Here is a 19737-nt window from a genome sequence, read left to right on the forward strand (position 1 = left end):
GATCTAACGATCTCGTCGAACAAACGGGAACGTTGTCACGCCAGAATATATCTTAACGAGTGTTTCGGCCTGTCTCCGCATGGACTTACGCGGTGTCGAAGTCGAACACGGTGGCAAAAACTATCGCAGCCGGGTCTTTGGCGAACGCGTTTTGCACCGAGTGCCGGGTAAATCGATGGCCATTAGTTGGATAGTCGAGTTTTTACTAGGGTTCCTTTGGTTGGCCCTACCACAGCCTGTCGACGGTTCGGCTACCGGCTCGTGGAGAACAATGGGTCACAAATCACCGCTGGTACCAGCTAAATCTCGTTTCGCGAACTCCAACGGGCAACGTAAGTTCTAACGATACGTGGAATAAAAGAAGGTTCCTTCGACTCGTCTCCAGCGGGTACGGTCTCGCACCTTTTTTCACCGCTCGAAAGGAGAATCAATCCGAACGAATAAATTCAAAGGTTCTTTTGTGCCACGAATCGACTTCTTTCTCGTGTTCGTTTGCCTTGAAAGCCGTGCTATTTCTGCCGCTTTCTTTTGTTTCACCGAATCATCCAACATTTTTCTGATTCTACTGTGTCTGGTTAGAGGGTAAAATAATAGTGACACTATTTTCTTCGCATAATGTTTATTATACGATACATTAATGTAGGAAATTAAAAATAACCATCAGACGACCATGTCATAAATCAAGATAAGTCATCTTGTCTTGCCGTGACTTATTTGAAGTCCATTCTCGTCGGACCGTAGATTACCTTGTTCGCTGCTTCTACTTGCTTTTGGACCCAGATGTCGGCCAGAAGCAACCCAGTTCGAGTCTCTTTGATCGAGGATAAACGTCGTCCGACTTGTAGTCCAGCTTTCCTGTCCCGTGGTCCTGGTAAAACCCTTCGCGCCGGAGATCATCTCCTGGTCGAGCAGAAAGACCGAGGGGAAAATGGAAATTGTCGTCGGAAGTTTTCAGAAAACTGTCTCGCTCGTTTCCCTGGAATTTCAACGAAGCTAGTTTGTCGCGAGATGGTTCAAAGTGTAAAAGAAGTATAACGAGGGGAGGAGGGAGAACGGTGGCGTCGAAGATAAAAACGGAATGGAGTATCCCGCCCGATTATCGTTATCATCGACGAGCACACGATGCTGGCAAACTGTACGAGCACCTACTTACAACCACGATACTCGGATATTACAGGTATTTCTTCGATAGGATAGCGGCCGACGTGTGGCAGACTGCAGACGGGAAAAGAAGGGAAGAGACGTAGGGATGGAAAGGGTGGAGAAAAGCAGGCTAAGGGGAGAGAAGCCTTGGGGATGCTGGCGTGCCGATACGATCTGATAGTCTATTTATCATTCGTCGCGCTTACCTTCGTTTAGTTTTCATGGTCTTCGGCTCGTTCGCGCGTAACCAGGATCTTGAATGAAATAAATTCATATCAAACGATGGGAGCCACAACGATTTCCAAGTTATTTCTATCGTGACTTAGGTCGCGAGTCGTTGGTTGGTCCGTGCGATGAATACGAGAGGAGAAGGAAAAGAGAGAAAGAAAGGGATACGTGTGTTTGACGAGTGGACCCGATTGTATCGTATAAGCGAGCGTGGTTCGTCCAATGGCAGATCGATATCGTGCTTCTTAACGGATTTACGAGCCGTCTTATCTCTCAAAGGCACCGACGACCACGCACCGCGATCGTTCGGATACTATCGCTTAACGATTTCGTTCGGTACTTTACCTGTACTCCCTTCAATGCCAACGATTGTCCGATCGGTGGTCGGTTCGAACGCGTGCGCGACAGTGCTCGGAACGGAAACGATATCGTTCACTGTGTAAACTTTCGACGTTCGATCGACAACCCACCACGCGACCTCTTTTCTTCCATTGCAACGCGACAAGCACCAGCAAACGTTCGACGTATGTCCAAAGAGATCTCGTTCCATGCCGTTCAGACAGGATTTCCTTTAGAGGAGCCACAGCTCGTCGAACCAATAATCAAACTCTAACCCGTCAACGGATAACAGGTTTCTTTCCGAGGCTGGATGAATTAAGGCGTAGGGTGAAAAGGGTTCGAGGTTGGTTCCTTTCGTTTGATGGACAATCGGCTTCCCTCGAGGGCTGATATTAGGCAGTCCATCAAATGAACGGTTTCGGTTGGAATCATATTCTTAGGATGATTTTTATATAGGAATAGTTGGGAAATTATTATTGATTTTTAAATTAACAGTTCCTTAATCAACATTAGGAAAGGCTCTTCAAGAAGATAAGTAGAATCCTATGAATTCGAATTCTTCAAACGGTGCTGAATACCTGGGAAGTCAGACTTATAGGAAGGTCGGAGTAAATTGAGTTTGTTACACTGGATACGTGGTTCGGTCGGAATCTTTCGGAATTGCCAGGGCTTGGATGGAGGTGTATGTTGGCGGGGGCGAAGAGGAAAGGGCGTTGGAATTACGAGCACGGAAGCCGCGGGAATCGATAGGAGGAAAGCGTCTCGTTAGCTGGCAATAGCCGTGCCGGGTAACGCGTGAACGAGCTACAAAGACGAGGCAAGATCTCGACGATTTGTACGCGGATATGGGTTCGTTGCGGATCCGCTTGCAAAACCGCGTATTACCGAGCATTACGCGGCGCGTACTCGCGCGGTCTGCTCGCATAATCGGGATCGTTTACCGCGTCGTGCCGCGCCGGCAGGCTCGATTAATACACTCCTCCGCGATTAGGCTGCGCGAGTTAGCGAGAAGCCGTAGAAGACGCGGCTAGCTAACGCCGTTGCGCCGAATGCTCGACGCCAATTTGCATATCGTGCGTGTCTGCTTGTCTTGAAGCATTTGCCAGCATCGACTCGCATTATCGCGGAAACCCGGCTGCCTGTTACTTCGACGCGAAACACACACCTGCAGGGAGATTATTCGATAACACGCTTGCTGCTTCTAGGAATTGTTCCCCCTCTTCAAGTGTTTTATTTTACGAGCAAATGGACATTGCTTTGGAGCGAAATTTAAGGACCATTGTAATAATATCGAAACGATCCTCGTTTTTTCATTCCATTTTCGTGGCATCGATCAATGTTTATAGGTTTTTCGATCATCTCGGTCACCGCGGAGGCCGTACACGGTATTGCACTCACCTGCTGCGTTTAGCGGCTGCCTGTTGCCTTAACGACGCTTCGAGGACAGGTAGTGAGCGAGAGTGGCCGTTAAATTATCCAGTTTATCGTTCGGAGGATCGTAAAATCTGCGAGGAGGATCCTCGCGGACTCCCGAGTCCGCCGCCAACCTCCTGACAGGATGAATTGTGACCGAGACCGAAATCAACTCGGCCTCTCTTTTTATCATCGTTCTCCCGGTCGAAATAAACCGTGGTTGCTAGATTTTTATCGCGGCTCGACTCGCTACGATTTTCTTCATCCACCGGAGAGAAACTTCTGCCGCGATTTATCATTTCAGCGAGGATAACTTCTCGCCAAGTCGATCGCAACTTTCCGCGGTTTTCGTGCACTCGCTCCCGTGTAACCTGCAACACCTGCGCCTCGAACGGCGCGAATTTTTCTTCAAAGACGCGTGAATTTCCGTGAGAAAATCGCCTGCGATTCGGGACAGCTGCGGTAGCGGTCAACAATAGGCGAGAGATAGCCGGAGTCGAGATTTATCTTGGACATGACTTTCCGAATCTCGAGAAGCACCTGTTTAGCCACCGAGATTATCTCGAAACTGGTCCGTTCCTCGATATCCTCCTCTGAACGGGTCGACTTTGGCCCATTGATGTGTAAATGCACCTTAACGCATTGAATACTGCCTGGTCAGACACGTTACAGTTGCAATTATTCACAATGCAGTCGCTCCATTTTTCAATTTCAACTTTCTCCTGATGATATCTTGCGTAAGTGATATATTAATGCTACTTTTTAACTTTGTTCGTTTTCTTGCTACTCCATCGTTGCCCTTCACATTCAACGCGTTAATCCATCGCCAACGAGCTCCCTTCGTGTCTCTTATTAGCGCACAGATTGCTGCACCTTTTTTTCTTCCTCTGTTATTAACTATTCTACGCGTTGATCTCGGTACACCGGTTGAAAGGATAAAACACGGACGACCGGAGCCTGGTAATTAGCGTTCGCTGTGGATACGCGCGTTTGTAGGAATATAATTAGTCCAAGTGCTGGGGGGCACGCTTGAAATGCAGAGCCTCGGCAGGTGAACGACAAAGAACGAATTCGTACGATGCTGCTCGACTAGCCAGCTACCTGTTCTACCACGAGACATCGAGATCAAAGCATGTCGCTGAAGTTGTTTACCGTATTTGCCGCGGAGAGGGAAACGAACGTGAATCGCATCGGCAAAGGCGAATTATGCATTATGTTACGTTACCCGTTCGCAGTCCTTTTCATCGGCGCGTAATTCGAGCAAAGAAAAGCTTTGTTTTCAATTATAGTTCTTGGAGGATTTACGTTTGATTTGGTAATTAAATCCTAAAATTGAGGATACGCAAATTTTCGCCGGGGTAGAACGAACGATTCTCATTAATTCGTAGGGCATTGTTGATGATAGACGAGACGAGGGGTAGCCTAGGCGTCGATCCGTGGAAGGGCCAATAATTTCAACGGTTTGCAGGCATCCCGAGCGGTGGTTCGAGCAACTTAAGCTTTAAAGCGACAGCTGTGCCTCGACGGCAACAACAGACACGGGACCGCAGAGTCACGATAAACTCTCATAATTCACTTAGGCGATATCTGGCTGTAGGAGAGCCGTCGGTAAAGCGCTAGTCGGGGAAATTCCTCCATTGAATGCGAGAATAATACTCGTTTCGTAACATTTGTATACGCGCGCGTACACGATTATTCATACGGTTGGCCATTGTACGTGCTCACGCGGATCTATCCTACTCGGGCTGGACAGACAGATGAACATTTTCATACAAGACGCTGGTCTAATGAAATCCACGTGCGTGAAATTTCTTGAAGAAAACCTTGAACAGAAACGCCACGAATTTACGAGGCCGCTAATAAATAAGGAATAACAATAAAGTGGGATTAAGAGGAATCCAGGCGTCTATGTTTCGCGGGTACTCATAAAAGTGTCCAATACTTGTGATCGATGGGGTCGTATTTATTTAAGAACAGCCCGAGATTTTCAATGTGGATGAAAGAAAAATTCTTTTGGAATTACTGGGCCTTCGAATCGTTAGGTCAGCCAACAAAAATCCGACTTTGATTACGTTCAGGTAAACATCGATGACTTTCAGGTAAAACCAATCGGAGATATCTCGGACGATAATCAACGACGGAACGACGAAGCGTAATGATCTTGCTTGTATTGTCGCCGGTTGCCTAATTGCGAACTGTTTCAGCGGGCGATAAGCGCTGCCTAGAGTGGATCGTGGTCTTTGGTTAGACGGCGGTCGTACAATAGATTCGGTTTGATGCATAGCCAGAACACGGGAGACCGTTAATTTCGTGTCCTCGTGGCCCACAACGGTCCCGTGCGCGGATTGCCGTTCTCCGTCAAACGTCGTTCGCGTTAATAACTCATCGAAGTAAATAATAGCATTTGCCAAAGTGGAGCGTCGAGCGTAACTGGTCCCCCCCGTCGGTTCGTCATCTATCGAGATCACGTCGTATCGATCGATTTCTCTCGTTAATACGCGTCCCGTTATACGTATCTCGTTAATACGCCCTGGCACGTCGATCTATTGTTATGAATTTGTAAGCGACAGCCCTCCCGTTGCCGTCGATCGGCTTTGCGAATCGTAAGATGATGGATGAGCCATCGGGAGTCTTATGGAGTGTCCGAGAACGAAATTTCAAATGGACGAATGTCTTTGGTTGGAAAGGATTTCTTTTGAAAAATATTTATTAGGAATAATTGTTATTAATTCGTGCGTTTTGTTTCAGGAACAATGTGAACGTCGATCCTCCGCCGCCCGTGGTACCCGCGGCGAGGAAAGAACCGCACGAAAACATCGCCCGGATAGCGAAACGGTATCTCGACGATAACATGCAGCAGGCGTGGATCAATCCTCGTCTGATATCGATGGTGAGTGAATATAAATGCACCGATTATACGGTACGTTAGCTGACCGTCGTAGCCGAGGTTCTCACGTTCCCTACCGAGATATTCATTATCCTTCTAGCGCTCAGACACGCGCGAAGGGCTGTAATTTCAACCGGACAACAAATTAATTCATACTGGAAGCCGGTTTTTGACTCAATTCGGTTGATTGGAAAACTATCGTTACGAGTCGCGGAATTCAATTATTGCAGAGCGATTGAAAGAACACGCGAATGTTTCTTTTCGATAATAATATATTCTTCGTTCTGAGGTGCGTGTATCACGCAACGGTATGACTTGTCGGATGAAGAATTCATTTTCTTACATACGATTTCAGCGATTTTTCTACTTTTTACACGCGACTCTAACGACTCGGTTTATTTTCGCGAGACCAACTCCTAAAGATTCGAATAAAAGAATAGTTGGCTACCTAATTTACATTTTTCGCGTATTCCTGCGTTATTAATTCCGACTGTCGCCTGGTAGCTTCGTTTCTCTATCTAATATAGCCTCGTTTACGTCCCTCAAAACGTTTAAACGGCTGCGTAAATACTGAATACAGGTGGAAGTAACGAGTAGTAGGCGTTCGGAATATCGGGCGAATAAAACTTGCCTCGAGCCAAGCTACGATGCCTCTCATTAGAAGTCGCGACTAAAGCGGAGTCGACTTGTCGGACTGAACAGGTCCTGGGATTAAGATGTGCACTTTCGAGACGTTTAATCGCTTGCGTGCACCTTGCAACGCGATACGTGTCCATTCGCCTTTTCGTGTTATTACCTCGTTCGAGCAGTTTAGAAGGAAAGCACGATCGATCGGGTACTGTTTCGAAGTTCCTGATTGAAAATTTATTATCAGCCTTCCGGGTGTAAGTCGGGTTAATACTGCAATCAATTTCATTAACCGGCTACTGTACCGTGTTTGTAATTACAAGTGACAAGTTCTAATTAGGACAATCGAAGAATTTCCAATAAGAAGAGCAATAGAGCCATCGTCCCATTTTGAGAGTGCCAATAACCATTGAAATACTCTGTCGTTTCACTTTGCACGCGACACTATATTGGAATGGCGACGCGCGTTCTACGCGTACAAATTCTCTGAACCGTGTTGCATCGACGTTCGAATATCAGCGCACGGTAGAGCACGCTGTAGACAGGTAGAACGAGTGGACGAGTCATTAAACGAGCCAATAACAAACTCGTGATCCACATAACCCTTCGTTACGTTGGCGGCAGCTATTGGCCCATGCGAGGCAGCAATCATCGCTGCGAGCAACGAGCAGCCGTTTCGTAATCCCCGACAACTTGGCGCGAACTCGTTATTTTCTTTCCTCCCTTCTTTCGTTTCCTTCTTTCTCCTCGCAAGGGTACTCCTTGCCCACGACCTTACGTAACATCTTCAAACGCGTTTCCCTCGGTTTGCCGGCCACCCGGTTGCTCCGATAATTTGACCCACCGGCTCGCACACCTGCGTGCTCCTCGTACAATGGCGTAATCAAGTGCATCTCTTTCTTCATCGAGATTTTCTCACAGCGTCGAGCAAACGAGCTGGGTTTGTTAAATCTGGACGTGAAAGGAGCGGATTTTTAGACGCGTTGAATCGAAGAGCTCGTTGATTGTACCGCGATAGGGTAGACAAATTTAATAGGAAAGGAACCGGATTATCGTTGACAGAGTCTTGTCAGCCGGGGACAAAGTTGCGCGTCATGGGAAAAGGAGATATCTCGGTGGCTGACAGTCGACGAGTTACGAGCACGAAACGAACGAATATTGCTCGAACCCGTTCGCCAGGATTGTATCGTGTATTTGTCAAATCGCTTGAAACGCTCCGCGGGTCCCCGAGCGAGTTTCTGCAACGCGGTTACGCTACTGTCGTTGCATTTGCGCGCTCGCCATCGTGTTCGCCAGTCCCTGGTCAGGATTTACGATCGTTCCAGGTTACTTATAGCTGCCGGCTTTATTAGCATGATCGGTCCCTCGGAGGATAGATTACCCCGTGAAACCGGATCATCCTTGGACCAGCAATCCGATCGTCCGGCAGCTACGTAGCTACGGAGAGGACTCGTTTCGAGCCGTGCACCCAGGACGGTAGTCGTTGCTTCCGTCATACCTCGACGATGCCATTTGTAATTTGCTACAAGGGTGCCTCGTTACGACCGGTTCTAAATTGCTACGACTCTCCTGTTGTCCCGCGACTCGCGTCCACTTGCTCGCTGGAATCTCGGTGTCTGGGAAATAGGTGGGATTCGATCGGTATCCGAGCTGTTCGATACTTTGAAATCGAACGAAGTATTCGCTATTATTTTCGTAGCAAATAAATAACGAAATCGCGCAGCTGCAGACTAACGTTTCAAAGTGACGAAGAGAGCCATATTTTGTATAGCACATTTGCTAAGACGATTGATAGCCGGGAGGAAAGTTAATTAAGGAACGGGCGAAACAAGATTCGTTCGCAGTCTAGTCAGAGATCAGCCATTTAATAATCTCGAAAATTCTGACGATTAGAAGACGAGAAAACGCTCGTTTTACACGTGTGCGTAACAGTCTACGCGTTTCCTATATCTATGTATACACAGAGGAGCTATCCCGTCTATCTCGACGCGATTCCCCGAGTGCCCTGCACTCAGTTCCTCTAATAACAATAATAATAAGAAGGGATGGAGGCCCGTTTTAATCAGAGGGTCTGCCTGCCTGACGTGATTAACTCGAAGAGCCCTGGGAAGACGAGAGTCGGTAGAAGGAGAGGAGGGAAAAGGGGAAAGACGTCGGTTGGATGTCGCTGTCATTTTCGGTGTTTATCATATCAGCGAGCTGGGAGGGGCTTTCCTTTCGTCGCCCCCGGGGTAAAATGATGGGGTTAAATCTTGGATTTCACGCCCGATTTGTGCCTCCTTCTACTACTTTTTCTCCCTCTTCTTTTTTCCCTCATGGTCAGGCCGATCTTGCCCCTTCGTCGTTACCGAACCGTTCGAGCGTAGAAAATGCTTCAACAGACAGCGCTTGTTCCCCTTTCGTATTCATTGTGCCCGTTTTCCGAACGAACAGATAGCACGAGTATATTACGTAATACCACGTACGGTCCGTAGGCTTTATCGGGCGGTCATAAATCGGCCTGGAGCGCGAGGCGCGCGACGACGGCGAGTAATAAGGGAAAAAGCGGATAATTAAGCCCTGTCTCGACAGATAAATCATATATCCGATACGTTGAATATGCTGGGCACAGAGAAAATGTGAAACGTAGAAGGTAGAGTGTAAAGTGAAAGGTGTAGGAAGTAGAGTATAGGGCATAGGGTTATTCTACCAATGGTTCTCCACCATAGATCCCCATAGATTCTGTAGAATTTGATTCACGTAACACGCTATTAAACCGGTCGCGTCTATTGTTCGCGATTTTCCCGTGGACAATTTAAAAAAGAAGACCCAAAGATGAATGCTATTATGCGTTCCATTCAAGCCGATGGAAAAGCAGCGCTCCTCTTCCTCCATCTCGAAGGTAGAGAGAAGGATTTTACTTCGGTAGACGTCGCTCTTCTTGCCGGAATTAAAGTCACGTCTATGGGGTCCCGACATTGAGAACGTCTCCGCTATTTCTCTTCTCTTCTCAGCCGTTGCCTTGCGTCTCGCGTTTTACTTTGGACGTCTAATTAACAAGGTTTTCCTGAGGGTTTTCAAGGCGTCTTGCCGCCGACAAGTAACCGACGAGGCAGTAAATAGCGTCGCGCAAGGTACATCGGTTCTCTTTCTCTCGCGCGAATCCACTTTTCCCTCGCCGGAATCGAGCCACCCGATAACGGTTCGAATTTTTCGATAGAACACCTCTTTAGACGCTTCTCCCACGATTCATCGCGCGGACAGAGGCAGATATCGGCCCGTCGCGTCGGCTTCGACGCCGTGGAAGAAACTGGTTTCTTTCGAATCCGAAGAATCCGCCGAGTCAGCCCGCGGAGAAATTACAAGCCGAGGGACGATGACTTCTTAAGTAGTATCGCTATTTTCGAGCGGGCAAAGTTGCCTCGTAACGTTCGAGGAAGTGTCTTGAAAGATTTTTTACCCCCTTCTTTGAATACCACTTCAATTTTAACCCTTTCAGAACGGGGCAACTAGCCGTCCAGTATGACCGAGGCAAGAAATGCCCTAGGAAGGGTTAATAAGGAGGAAAATCAACGCACGACGTGCAAAGAATTAGCTTCTGCGAACGAAAATTGGTACGCAAGAGTTAGGTATCGATCGCAAAGTTGAACGTTACGCTGGATGCGAACGGCGTAGTCTTCGTGGGGGGGTGGTAGAGATAAGGGAAGAAGGATAGGAGGTTGGTTGCTTTAATATTCCGTTTTGCTCGCTTCATTAGCGCGGTACAAAAGTGGCTTAAAATAATTGAGTCTACGCCGAGTATAATGGCCATTCTGATATCCCATTGTCAACCCACTCGGACTCTTGATTCCAGGCGTTATCAATGGCTGCTTATTTCCTTCATTGTGATCGCGCACGCACCCTTTGTTTTTGTTTAATTTTTCAACCCCTCCGATATCTCTCGCCCACCATAGACGCTTCTCCCGAACCACCATCCCTGTTTGCTCGAGTCTCGTCGGATCGACGAAAAATTCTTTTTTGATTTATTACCAAATGCCCGAAGTTCATATCGCATCGTGTCTTTCATAAATTCTCAATGTCGTATCTTACGGGACAAGAAAAAGCACACTAGTTGGCGGAAAAACGTAGAATCGGAATTCTAAATTAAATAAAGCATTCATAAATTCTCGACAAGTGGCAGCGTCGTACGGTGGTGCCGATGGGGTTGGAATTTTTTTTTTCCCCGTTTCAGAAGAAAGTACACGAGGCAGCATTTTAATTCCGCTGTTTAGTCCCTGGTCTTCCTTTTTCACCCCTTCGCAACCCTCTCTTTCGCTTCTTTTCTTACCCCTGCCCCCTAATATTCTTATCCAGTAGCGCACGGTACCCGCGGTTCGCATTTCTCGCGCTTCTTCCGGTAATATCCGGCTACTTTCCCTCCATAAACCTCTAAGTTTATGGTAAATTGGCCAGGGGATTCTTGTACCTTCTTTTTTCCCCGGCGATGTTTCTTTTCCTACGTGCCGCTCTCCTTCCACGCGAACGTTTTCCCTCTGTCTCGCGACGCATTGTTTCGTTCGCGTTTTCCATGCGATATCCGCGTTTAAAGACGGCCGGAACAGCAGTTTCTTTTTCTCCACGACGTTTCTTTCCTTTTTTTCATTCTTTCTATACGCTCGCGATGCAATGCTATCTTTGACAGAAATTCCAAAGCGTGGTGTACTGTAGTATCTTTGGTATTTACTTAATGTACCTGAGACAAGTTTGAAAAATTTCCATTTACACGGTAAAGAATGCACGAGTTCTCTGGAGAATTCATTCTTTCAAACAGCGAGTATGTTAACGAGAATACTCTTGGCATTCTCGAGGAGATTTCCGAAGTTTCATTCGCACCCCGGCTTAGCCTTCGACGCCGAGGAAGCGGTAAGGGTTTAAGCTGCCACCCTAAACCCGTGTACACGACTTCTCGTTATTAATTACTCGAAAACTCGAGGCCCGTCCGCCGCGTTCAACCCATCAAAACAACGCACCGACACGAATCTTGAGCTCTCGAGCACGGATTTGCGTCGAGTGGATCCGAGCCGCGGTTCAATCATTTTTCAAACGCGTCGTGATAATTTTTCAATCCGCGACCAGGTGTCCGGAACCCTTCGCGTAGTGACTCACGGTTAAAAAATTTTTATCGCCACCAATTGCGTTTCTTTTCAACCGTTCAATCAAACATCCGCGAAAGATTGCGAGCTTGCGGCTCGTAACGGAGGGACGCGGTTCGATGGTTCGCCAGAGGGGTTAGAATTCGAATGGTGGAAAACGCTGACTGCGAAATAACCGGCGTCGGTAGAGGGACGTCGTCACTTTTTTTATGTGACACAAAGTAGCACTTTGCCAAATGACCCGAGCCTTTTTTAGGGTGCTACCTTCGACATCCACGTCGAAGAAATCGCGACACGGTTCGACCGGAAATTTCGTTCCTTCGGGATTGAAATCACCCTCCGTTGCTTCGTTGCGACCGGTCTTCTCGTCGATAATATTGCTAAAACTATATTCTGCACGCGTATCGTGTCACCAGCCTCGATTTCCATAATTGGGGATAAAGTCGAAGACAATTGTACGTCGCATCGTTGTCCAGAATCAATTTCTGTCCGACTCGATTGCGACGTCTCGCGGCACAAAGGTTGCAGGTACGCGGTGATATATCTGGTTTATAAATATTAAACCGGGGGAATCATGGCTCCTCGAGAAGGTATCATAACCTTAAGACGTCGGACTGTGCATTGAAGGGGGATCAGAGGGATTTGTGGAAGGTATCCCTCGTTTCACGATATTACCCCTTATACTCCGAAGACTTATGCTCTCGAGTAACGTACACACTGCGAGCACCTACACGTACACGGTACGCTATCCATAAAATTATGACGTCGCTACGTTTATGACGTCTGCAGAATCTTGTGTTTCCTACGAGCCAGTTCGCGGCGTCGATTGATTTCCGCTGCTGACTTACGGACCTTTTTTCTCTTCGTGGCTCATCGACCAACGACAAAAGTTACGAGGGTGTTCAAAAACTACTAATGTTCTCTGCGAACGACTTGCTTCAGACACGTGCTGTATTAATCATCGTGTCGTACCGCAATTTATTTCAAACTATTTCTTCCCCCCCCTTTCCTCGTTGGTTCACCGTAGGAATATTAGTTAATTTACATTCGGACAATTAAACTGGAAAGGAAGAAGGGGTTGGATCGGTAGATCGACGAAGGCAATCTGGCCGGGGTAAAGGAGAATTGTGATTTCGAATCTCGGTCCAGTGAACCGTACCAAGGATCCCCTTTTTCCTTACGAATTGTTGTCGGAAGACGGAGAAAAAGGAAAGGAAAGGAGGTTGGATAGGTGTCGGGGTTTGTGCACGCTCGAAATATCATCGGTGTCGTTCGCGCGCTGGAAACGGCAATAAAAGATAAGAAGACGGTTATCCGAACCGAGTTGCAATGGATCGTAAAAGATTAACTTTCACGTGCCCGATTTGCATAACCTTCTATACCTATCTATTTCCTTCAGATACTTGTGCATAAAAAACAACTGCCCTGCAGCTTTCGTTAAATAAAAACGTTCATCGGCGAAGCATCAGGAGGGATGAGGAATAAGTTTGCGAAATTTCCAGTGGTTCGAACTGCATTATTGTTTCGAGACTGTAATTACACGGCAAAAAAGTGGCTAAGGATGAATTCGTTATCTCCCCTTCTATTCTTCCGGCCTACCCTTGGAATGTTGAAAACTCGCAGGCAGAGTTTTCTGAAGTTTTCCGAGCGAACGGTAGCTGGTAAGAAGATAAAAAAAAGGTAGTCGGGTAACGGCTTAATCGGTTCGGAAATGCGTAGTGCGTAGTTCGGGGCAATAAGTTAGCCATGGCGAGGGAAAAAGATTGTCGACGCGCTATGGTGGTCGAGGATGGATGGAGAAGCGGGAGTATGTCGAGGTGGTGAATCAGGGATAAGAGATGGCGAAGGTAGGGGGTGGTTAGCGATGGACGGGGCCGAGGGGCAGACAGGCCGTCGAGCGTCGTTAATTTATGGACTTATTTTTCCCGGCGTGCGGTCGCAATTAATCCTGCGCTTTAATTGCTTCGTAACGCGCCCCACGAAAGGATCTTTCGATTTGATTAATCGGATTTGACGGATGTCGCCGCGCAGTCCCGACCAAAGGGACGAATCGTTATATACCGGAAAAGAAAAGGAATCAATCCTCTTTTTTTTGTCTTTGAGGTAATATTTGTCACGGCGACGACTTCGTTTTTTTGCTCTACTATCTGTCGCGCGAGAGTTATTTTGTATTATAACTCAATGTTACGAAATATTCACCGCGTCTACGCGCTGCAATATCATAGGATTAACGATGGTTGTTGATGGACAAAACCCAATGGAACGTGGCGACAGGATGAATACGGGAGATCCGGTAGATACGGGCCGGATGGTGCGATCTTTTCAGAAGAAATAATCCAAATATTTAGAGGTACGCCGGTGTTCTATAAAATTCCATCAAATTCCCGACACATCAAACCCCGCGAAAACCGGCTGTAAATTAATCCACGAACGTATGGACCAGAGCGAACATCAACCCCGCAGCTCCGCGTATCGAACATTTAAATCGTTGAAATACCAAAACCGGAGGCGACGGACTAGGTTTTACAACGCGCATAGAAATATCGGGAATGTTATAAAAAATTAAACGTCGCCGGGTTTTATAATTTCGTCGATGAAATCGTTATTGAAGCGATGTTTTTTCTCCCCTTTTGTTTCTCGATTCTGAAAATAATTACTTTCCACTACGCCGGGGGACTATGTAAAAATATCTCTCTCTTTTGTTTTCGTTTCGCCAATTTTCGCGTGTGAATTTTCGAAAAATTCGCGAGAAACGCGGGAAAGTTATATGGAGTCGAATTTTCCATTCGTCGACGAATAAATCGAATCAGGGAACGAGCTGGGGCGTGGAAATCCACGAAAAGTTACATCGTTTGTTTCCTCGGTTTCCGATGCATGCGTGTACACTTGTAATATGGACAAAGCCAATGGAAAACGGAGAATTTGTCACGGTTCGCTTGCCGTCAACATTTTCCACCTGCACGTGCGCGTTAGGTGTTTCTACTTTCTTTTTCCGGGTAGCTAGGCGTTCGACACCTGCTAGCTAAATTATTGCTCCGCGAGCTGTAAACGGTGGGAAGGATTCACGGTGGTTTGCTTGCGCGAGTGTATCAAGTTTTTAAAAAACATAATTTATCTCGACGGAAATTAATATTAATACGATTCGATGCCTTTAATTCGTAATAATTACAAAATATCTAAATTGAAATTTCTAATTATCAGTTTCTACTTACTAATTTACTAATGTATCGGTTAATTAATTCTCAATTACTTAACGATCGTGTTGGAGGATTATTACGAAAACGTTAGCGGAAGTAAGAACTTTGCTAATCGCAGGTTGTTCCTCTGACCTTTGCTCCGCAGCAAACCGTTCGTTTCAACTGCAATGTAATATTCTCCTTCAGAAATAACAGCCTCCTAATGCACTTAACGATCTCTGCACGGTATCGTTCGCCGTTTCACGGTCATTTCTCTTCGACCCCGAAATTAGTGGGGCGGAAAGATACGCGATTCCCGGATATTCCCTGTAAGTAGTGGGCAGCAGCCTAAATACTCGTACGCTTCTGAAATAGGATCGTACAGCGGGCAATCTACAGGGTTGGTAAAAGGGATTTACGATCACTTTATTTCTCATCAGACGATGAAAAAGGAAAAAAAAGAGTCTGCCAGTCGAGTTTCTACGTTTTCAGACCGCTCTTCCGTTAGTCCGAAAATTTATCTTCTAATTTATTAGTCTCTTGGCTTCGTGCATAGTTCAGTTTAGTAGACACGCGGGTGCAATGCGAGGAATATTTGATCGGTGAGGGCGCCCTTGGGTGCCTTCGAAACACCTTTATTTTCGTTTCGCCTCGGTACAATAGGAAACGAAAAAAGTAGGTGTTTTCATTCGATTCCATTGAATTTCTTGTTTTCTAGACGAGATACATATTGTCACATACCTTGTAAATCAATTATTAAAGCTCCTCGTTTGATCCATGCGTTGCAGTTGCTGATTTATCAAAATTTCTGTAATTCATTATTTATTTAACAAACTTGAAAGAGTGTACGCGACAAGTGTACCGAGTTGTTCTCAGATTTCCAACCGTGACAAGAAGTCTCGTTTCCCGCGAGATCGCCTCCCTCTTCTTATAAATCATACTTCTACTCGGTTGGTTAACCTTATGGGGGATGGAGGGAGGTAGGAGCCCCATAGTCCTTTGCAGAGTCTCGTTCCACAGCCTGTGGCTATGTTTATGTGCCATTTGCCGGGGAAAGTGAAATAATCGTCGTCGTCGTCGTTATAGCCGTTGTCGACGCCGGCGTCGTCGTTATCGTGGATCAGCCCGCGAAATTTTCCAACGTTCCTACAGGAAGGAAGAAATAATCGGTGCTGGTAATTCGTGGAAAATTCGACGAGCGTTAAAATGTATCCGCGGACACTGGCCGGAGGATTTCGTGCGGAAACAGCGTCGAAACAGGCGATTAAACGATGCATGCCATTAATATATAATTTAATGACGACCACGCGGTGCGTTCGTAATATTTCGAATTGCGATGGGATTAGCGAACATCATATCGCGAATTCATCGTTATGCACGCGTGGCTGTCGATGACGAGATTCTTTTTATCGGTCAACGAATCGTTGAACGGGACTGGCTTAAATCTACAACCCCCACTGCCTGGTTATTATATAGAGGGTAATGCTTGATTTTAAAAGTGTTAATCGCCCTGCTGTGGCGGATATTAAAGCTCTGGACCGGACGTGTATCGGAATTCGTTATAGGTTCCGGGAGGGAAAACGCGCGCCGCTATCGACAAAACTTCCTCGTCGTTGCCGGAATGAACGAGACGGGCCTTCGGACACAGAGCGTATATTGTGGTCGGATCGACGTGTGCTAACCGTTGATTTCCATATTCAGGAATTTCGTAGGAATCCGTCGGCTGTCTCGTTCACCCTGATTTCACTGAAACGTATATTTTTTTCTAAATACCTTTTCGACGTCTTCCCGATTGCGAATAAACAGAGAACATAGACGATTCTTGAAAAATTTACGAGAGATCATCGAAAACTCGTCGCTAATCCCAACGATAAATCATTTTTCTTCCTTTCTGTTTTTCCACCGCGTACTCCGCGACTTATCTGGTAGGCGACACGATGCTGTTCGACGCCGCTAGAAATCGGGGCTTGAAACCGATATCGTACACGAGGGTGCGCGAATAATTTTCATCGGAGGGAATCGATCGGGAAAATTGAATATTCTCGTTAAGAAAATATTTCCACAGGCCCGACCGGTCGGATTAAGCCGGCTTTGAATTTCGCCGTTTCACAGTTACCCTCCAATCCTGCGATGCCTCGTCAACCGTCTCGTCTGCGTCGAGGACAGACATTTCGAAAATCTTTCGAACGCTCGGACGCGAAGTCGCAATTAAAATAATTATTTTTAGAGAGGACGCCGTAGACGAGTGTATTTATCGACGATTACTCGATTGACGAACTCTCTGAAGGAGGAAGATAAAAGTCCTCGCCGTTTCTGTGGATAAAACGATCAAAAAGTTTATATTTCTTTTCATCAATTCAATGCACCATTTCGGGAGTATTGAGCTTGTTCCTAAAACAAAATTGTACTTGATTCTATTGTTAAGAGTAGCGGAGATTCTTCGGCCGATAATGTGGACCAGCCGAAAATGTGTGTGGGTGTATTCGTGTTGAGGAATTTCGCAATGTTTCGTCGAGGGTACTTGTGGCCCGCAGGGTTCCACCCTCTCGCGACCGCGGACTTGACGGCTGATTGAAAAGTTACTGCGCCCCCAATCTAGAAGATGAGCCCCCGAAATTAAATCACTGCTTTCGACGTGGTGGCTGCGCGAGGGATTGAAACGATGGACCTAGTAACGGGATCGTTCTACCGTTTGTTTCACGGACTATTAAGTCACGTTTGAGGTTTACTTGTAGGAGAAATATCAAAGAAATTTTCACGATGGATTTCTTCCATTCGATGACGCGAAGAATCAACAGGATGATAACTGTGCGTGTCACGGTACAATTTACCGGAAAGGGACTCGAATCGCAACAGAAGGGACCAGCGCATTAACGACATTTTTACGTGATACCATAGAGGGTAGAGGGGAAAAAATTTGGTGAAAAAGCAGGGCTAAAGGTCGATAAAAAGCGCGGAAACTCTGGGAAGGTATTTAATTAATCAGATTAGAGATGTAATTACCGGATTCAGAAATTGGAGCACCATGGATGCACAGTCTAGCATGATCACGCGGGTAATTAGAGATCGCAATTCGTTAATTAGACGCATTAACAAAGCATTAACGTGGCATCGAGACAAACCTTGATGGATCCATGGATCGCGTGGGCGAACCGTCGCGTTGCTAGATAATTAATTATTGTGAGAGGAGAAAAACATTTGCTGTCGTTGCTTCTGTCAGAGGAAATTCCTGCGATGGGAACGGAACTGATGATAATAAACTAAGAGGAATTCTTCTGTTTTCTTAGATACTATTTTGTCATTTCTTTGCGCGGGAAAAGATATTCTCCGTAATTGCTTGAACCATTAAGCAATCCAGGATGCAGGACAATATTCTGCCCTTAAATTTTTTAAATCTCAAATTATCTCAACGCATCCCTTCGTTCGCCCCATTTCCAGTCAATGTTTCGTTACCATGATTACAAAGACTCTTTGTTGAAAAACTGATTCGTATAAAAGCACGGTGTCTTATAACGCCTTGCTGTTTTCTCGATAATCTCAAAGCTCTCTGGACCTCTTGGTGGTCGAAAAGGAACGGTACGATCGCGAGTACTGGAAGGTCGCTTCTTTCCGTAATTAAAATCCGCTCGGTCTTTTTCCATTAGGCGGGAACGAGTGTAGCGGGGACGTGGAGCAGCTCGTTACAAGAGTTGTCCGCACGTGGAGGCCGAGAAAGGGAGGACATTCGGTCTCCATTATGCAAGGGTCACGCGTGTTAGGCCAACATAATATGCGACTGAGGTCTGTTCTTTTATATAGTTGCTGACTGCTCTTCTGTCTCCATCTCGAGTACCGCGAAAGGAACTGTCGTAATGCGAGGTAGGATAAATGAAAAACCGTCTTTAGAGCTGGCTAGATCGCTACGACGACTTCTAACCGAAACGAGAACCAAGGGAAGAAAAGATGGACGGCGTATCTTGCTTCGCGACAATCGCGACAGTCATACGCCTCGGGGTTGTTAAGTAAAGTAACCTACGACCTCGTTATCTTTCCTTCTTGAAAATGTCGGAACAGAAGTTTCTACTCCTAGCGAAAGTATATTGTAGAGGACGCGGGAATGATCTAGGAATCGAAATGAAACAGGGATTTAGAAACTTTTTCTTTAGTCTATATGTACCAAGAATTTGTCCGGAAGGTCGGCGACGCACGGTACTTGGACTCTTATCCCTCTATCTCGAAACTTATCTTTATCTTTCTAATCTCGATCGATCGAAGATTACTGGAGGCAATTCCTTCTATTGTGACGTGAAAGACGCAAACCATTCTGACACTCCTGACAAATATTGACCAGAAACAGCAAACAGACCATCTCGCACGGCGGTGCGCTTTAATCAATGCTAACGATCCGTTTATTATTCGAGGGTCGGTCAAAACTTGGGGACAGGGATGACCTTTCGTGGACTTGCGAGGGTCAGTTCCCTCCCGCGTGTTGATGAAATTGCATTACCGCGTTCAATTGACGCCCAGACTGACTTCGCCGATCTCCCCTCGGGTTCATCTTCTGAGAAACACCAGACTAGTGGATTAAAATTGCTTCCAGTAGCAATTCATTGGCAATGGTCGACGATTGGCACTGTGTATCTTACGTTTATTGATCAGTAGCCGTTGCAGAGGATGATTACTTACAATGATACGTACTTTTATGACTTTCCGGCGAATTATTCTTGTTCCTTTTATATACACTCTGTCGAATGACTTCTTTTAGAAGATGCTCCTTCGAGGAAGCCGGGCAGCGAGAAAATTGGAACAGGGCCACTCGTTCGAATGCAATTAA

General features: G+C 46.3%; 1 protein-coding gene across 6 annotated transcripts in view; it reads left to right on the plus strand.

The window, feature by feature from the left end:
* LOC114871226 overlaps positions 1–19737 on the plus strand; it is a 230496-nt gene that overhangs the window by 53997 nt on the left and 156762 nt on the right. For all 6 annotated transcript variants that reach the window (XR_003788540.2, XR_003788541.2, XM_046285060.1 and 3 more), the window contains exon 3: positions 5872–6013. Coding sequence is in view for 4 of the 6 variants with exons in the window: in XM_046285060.1 (XP_046141016.1) it covers positions 5872–6013 (142 nt within the window). In the remaining 2 variants the exon portion in view is untranslated. The remainder of the gene's footprint in view (positions 1–5871; positions 6014–19737) is intronic.

The sequence above is a fragment of the Osmia bicornis genome, chromosome 3, assembly GCF_907164935.1.
Source record: "Osmia bicornis bicornis chromosome 3, iOsmBic2.1, whole genome shotgun sequence".
NCBI lineage: Eukaryota > Metazoa > Arthropoda > Insecta > Hymenoptera > Megachilidae > Osmia > Osmia bicornis.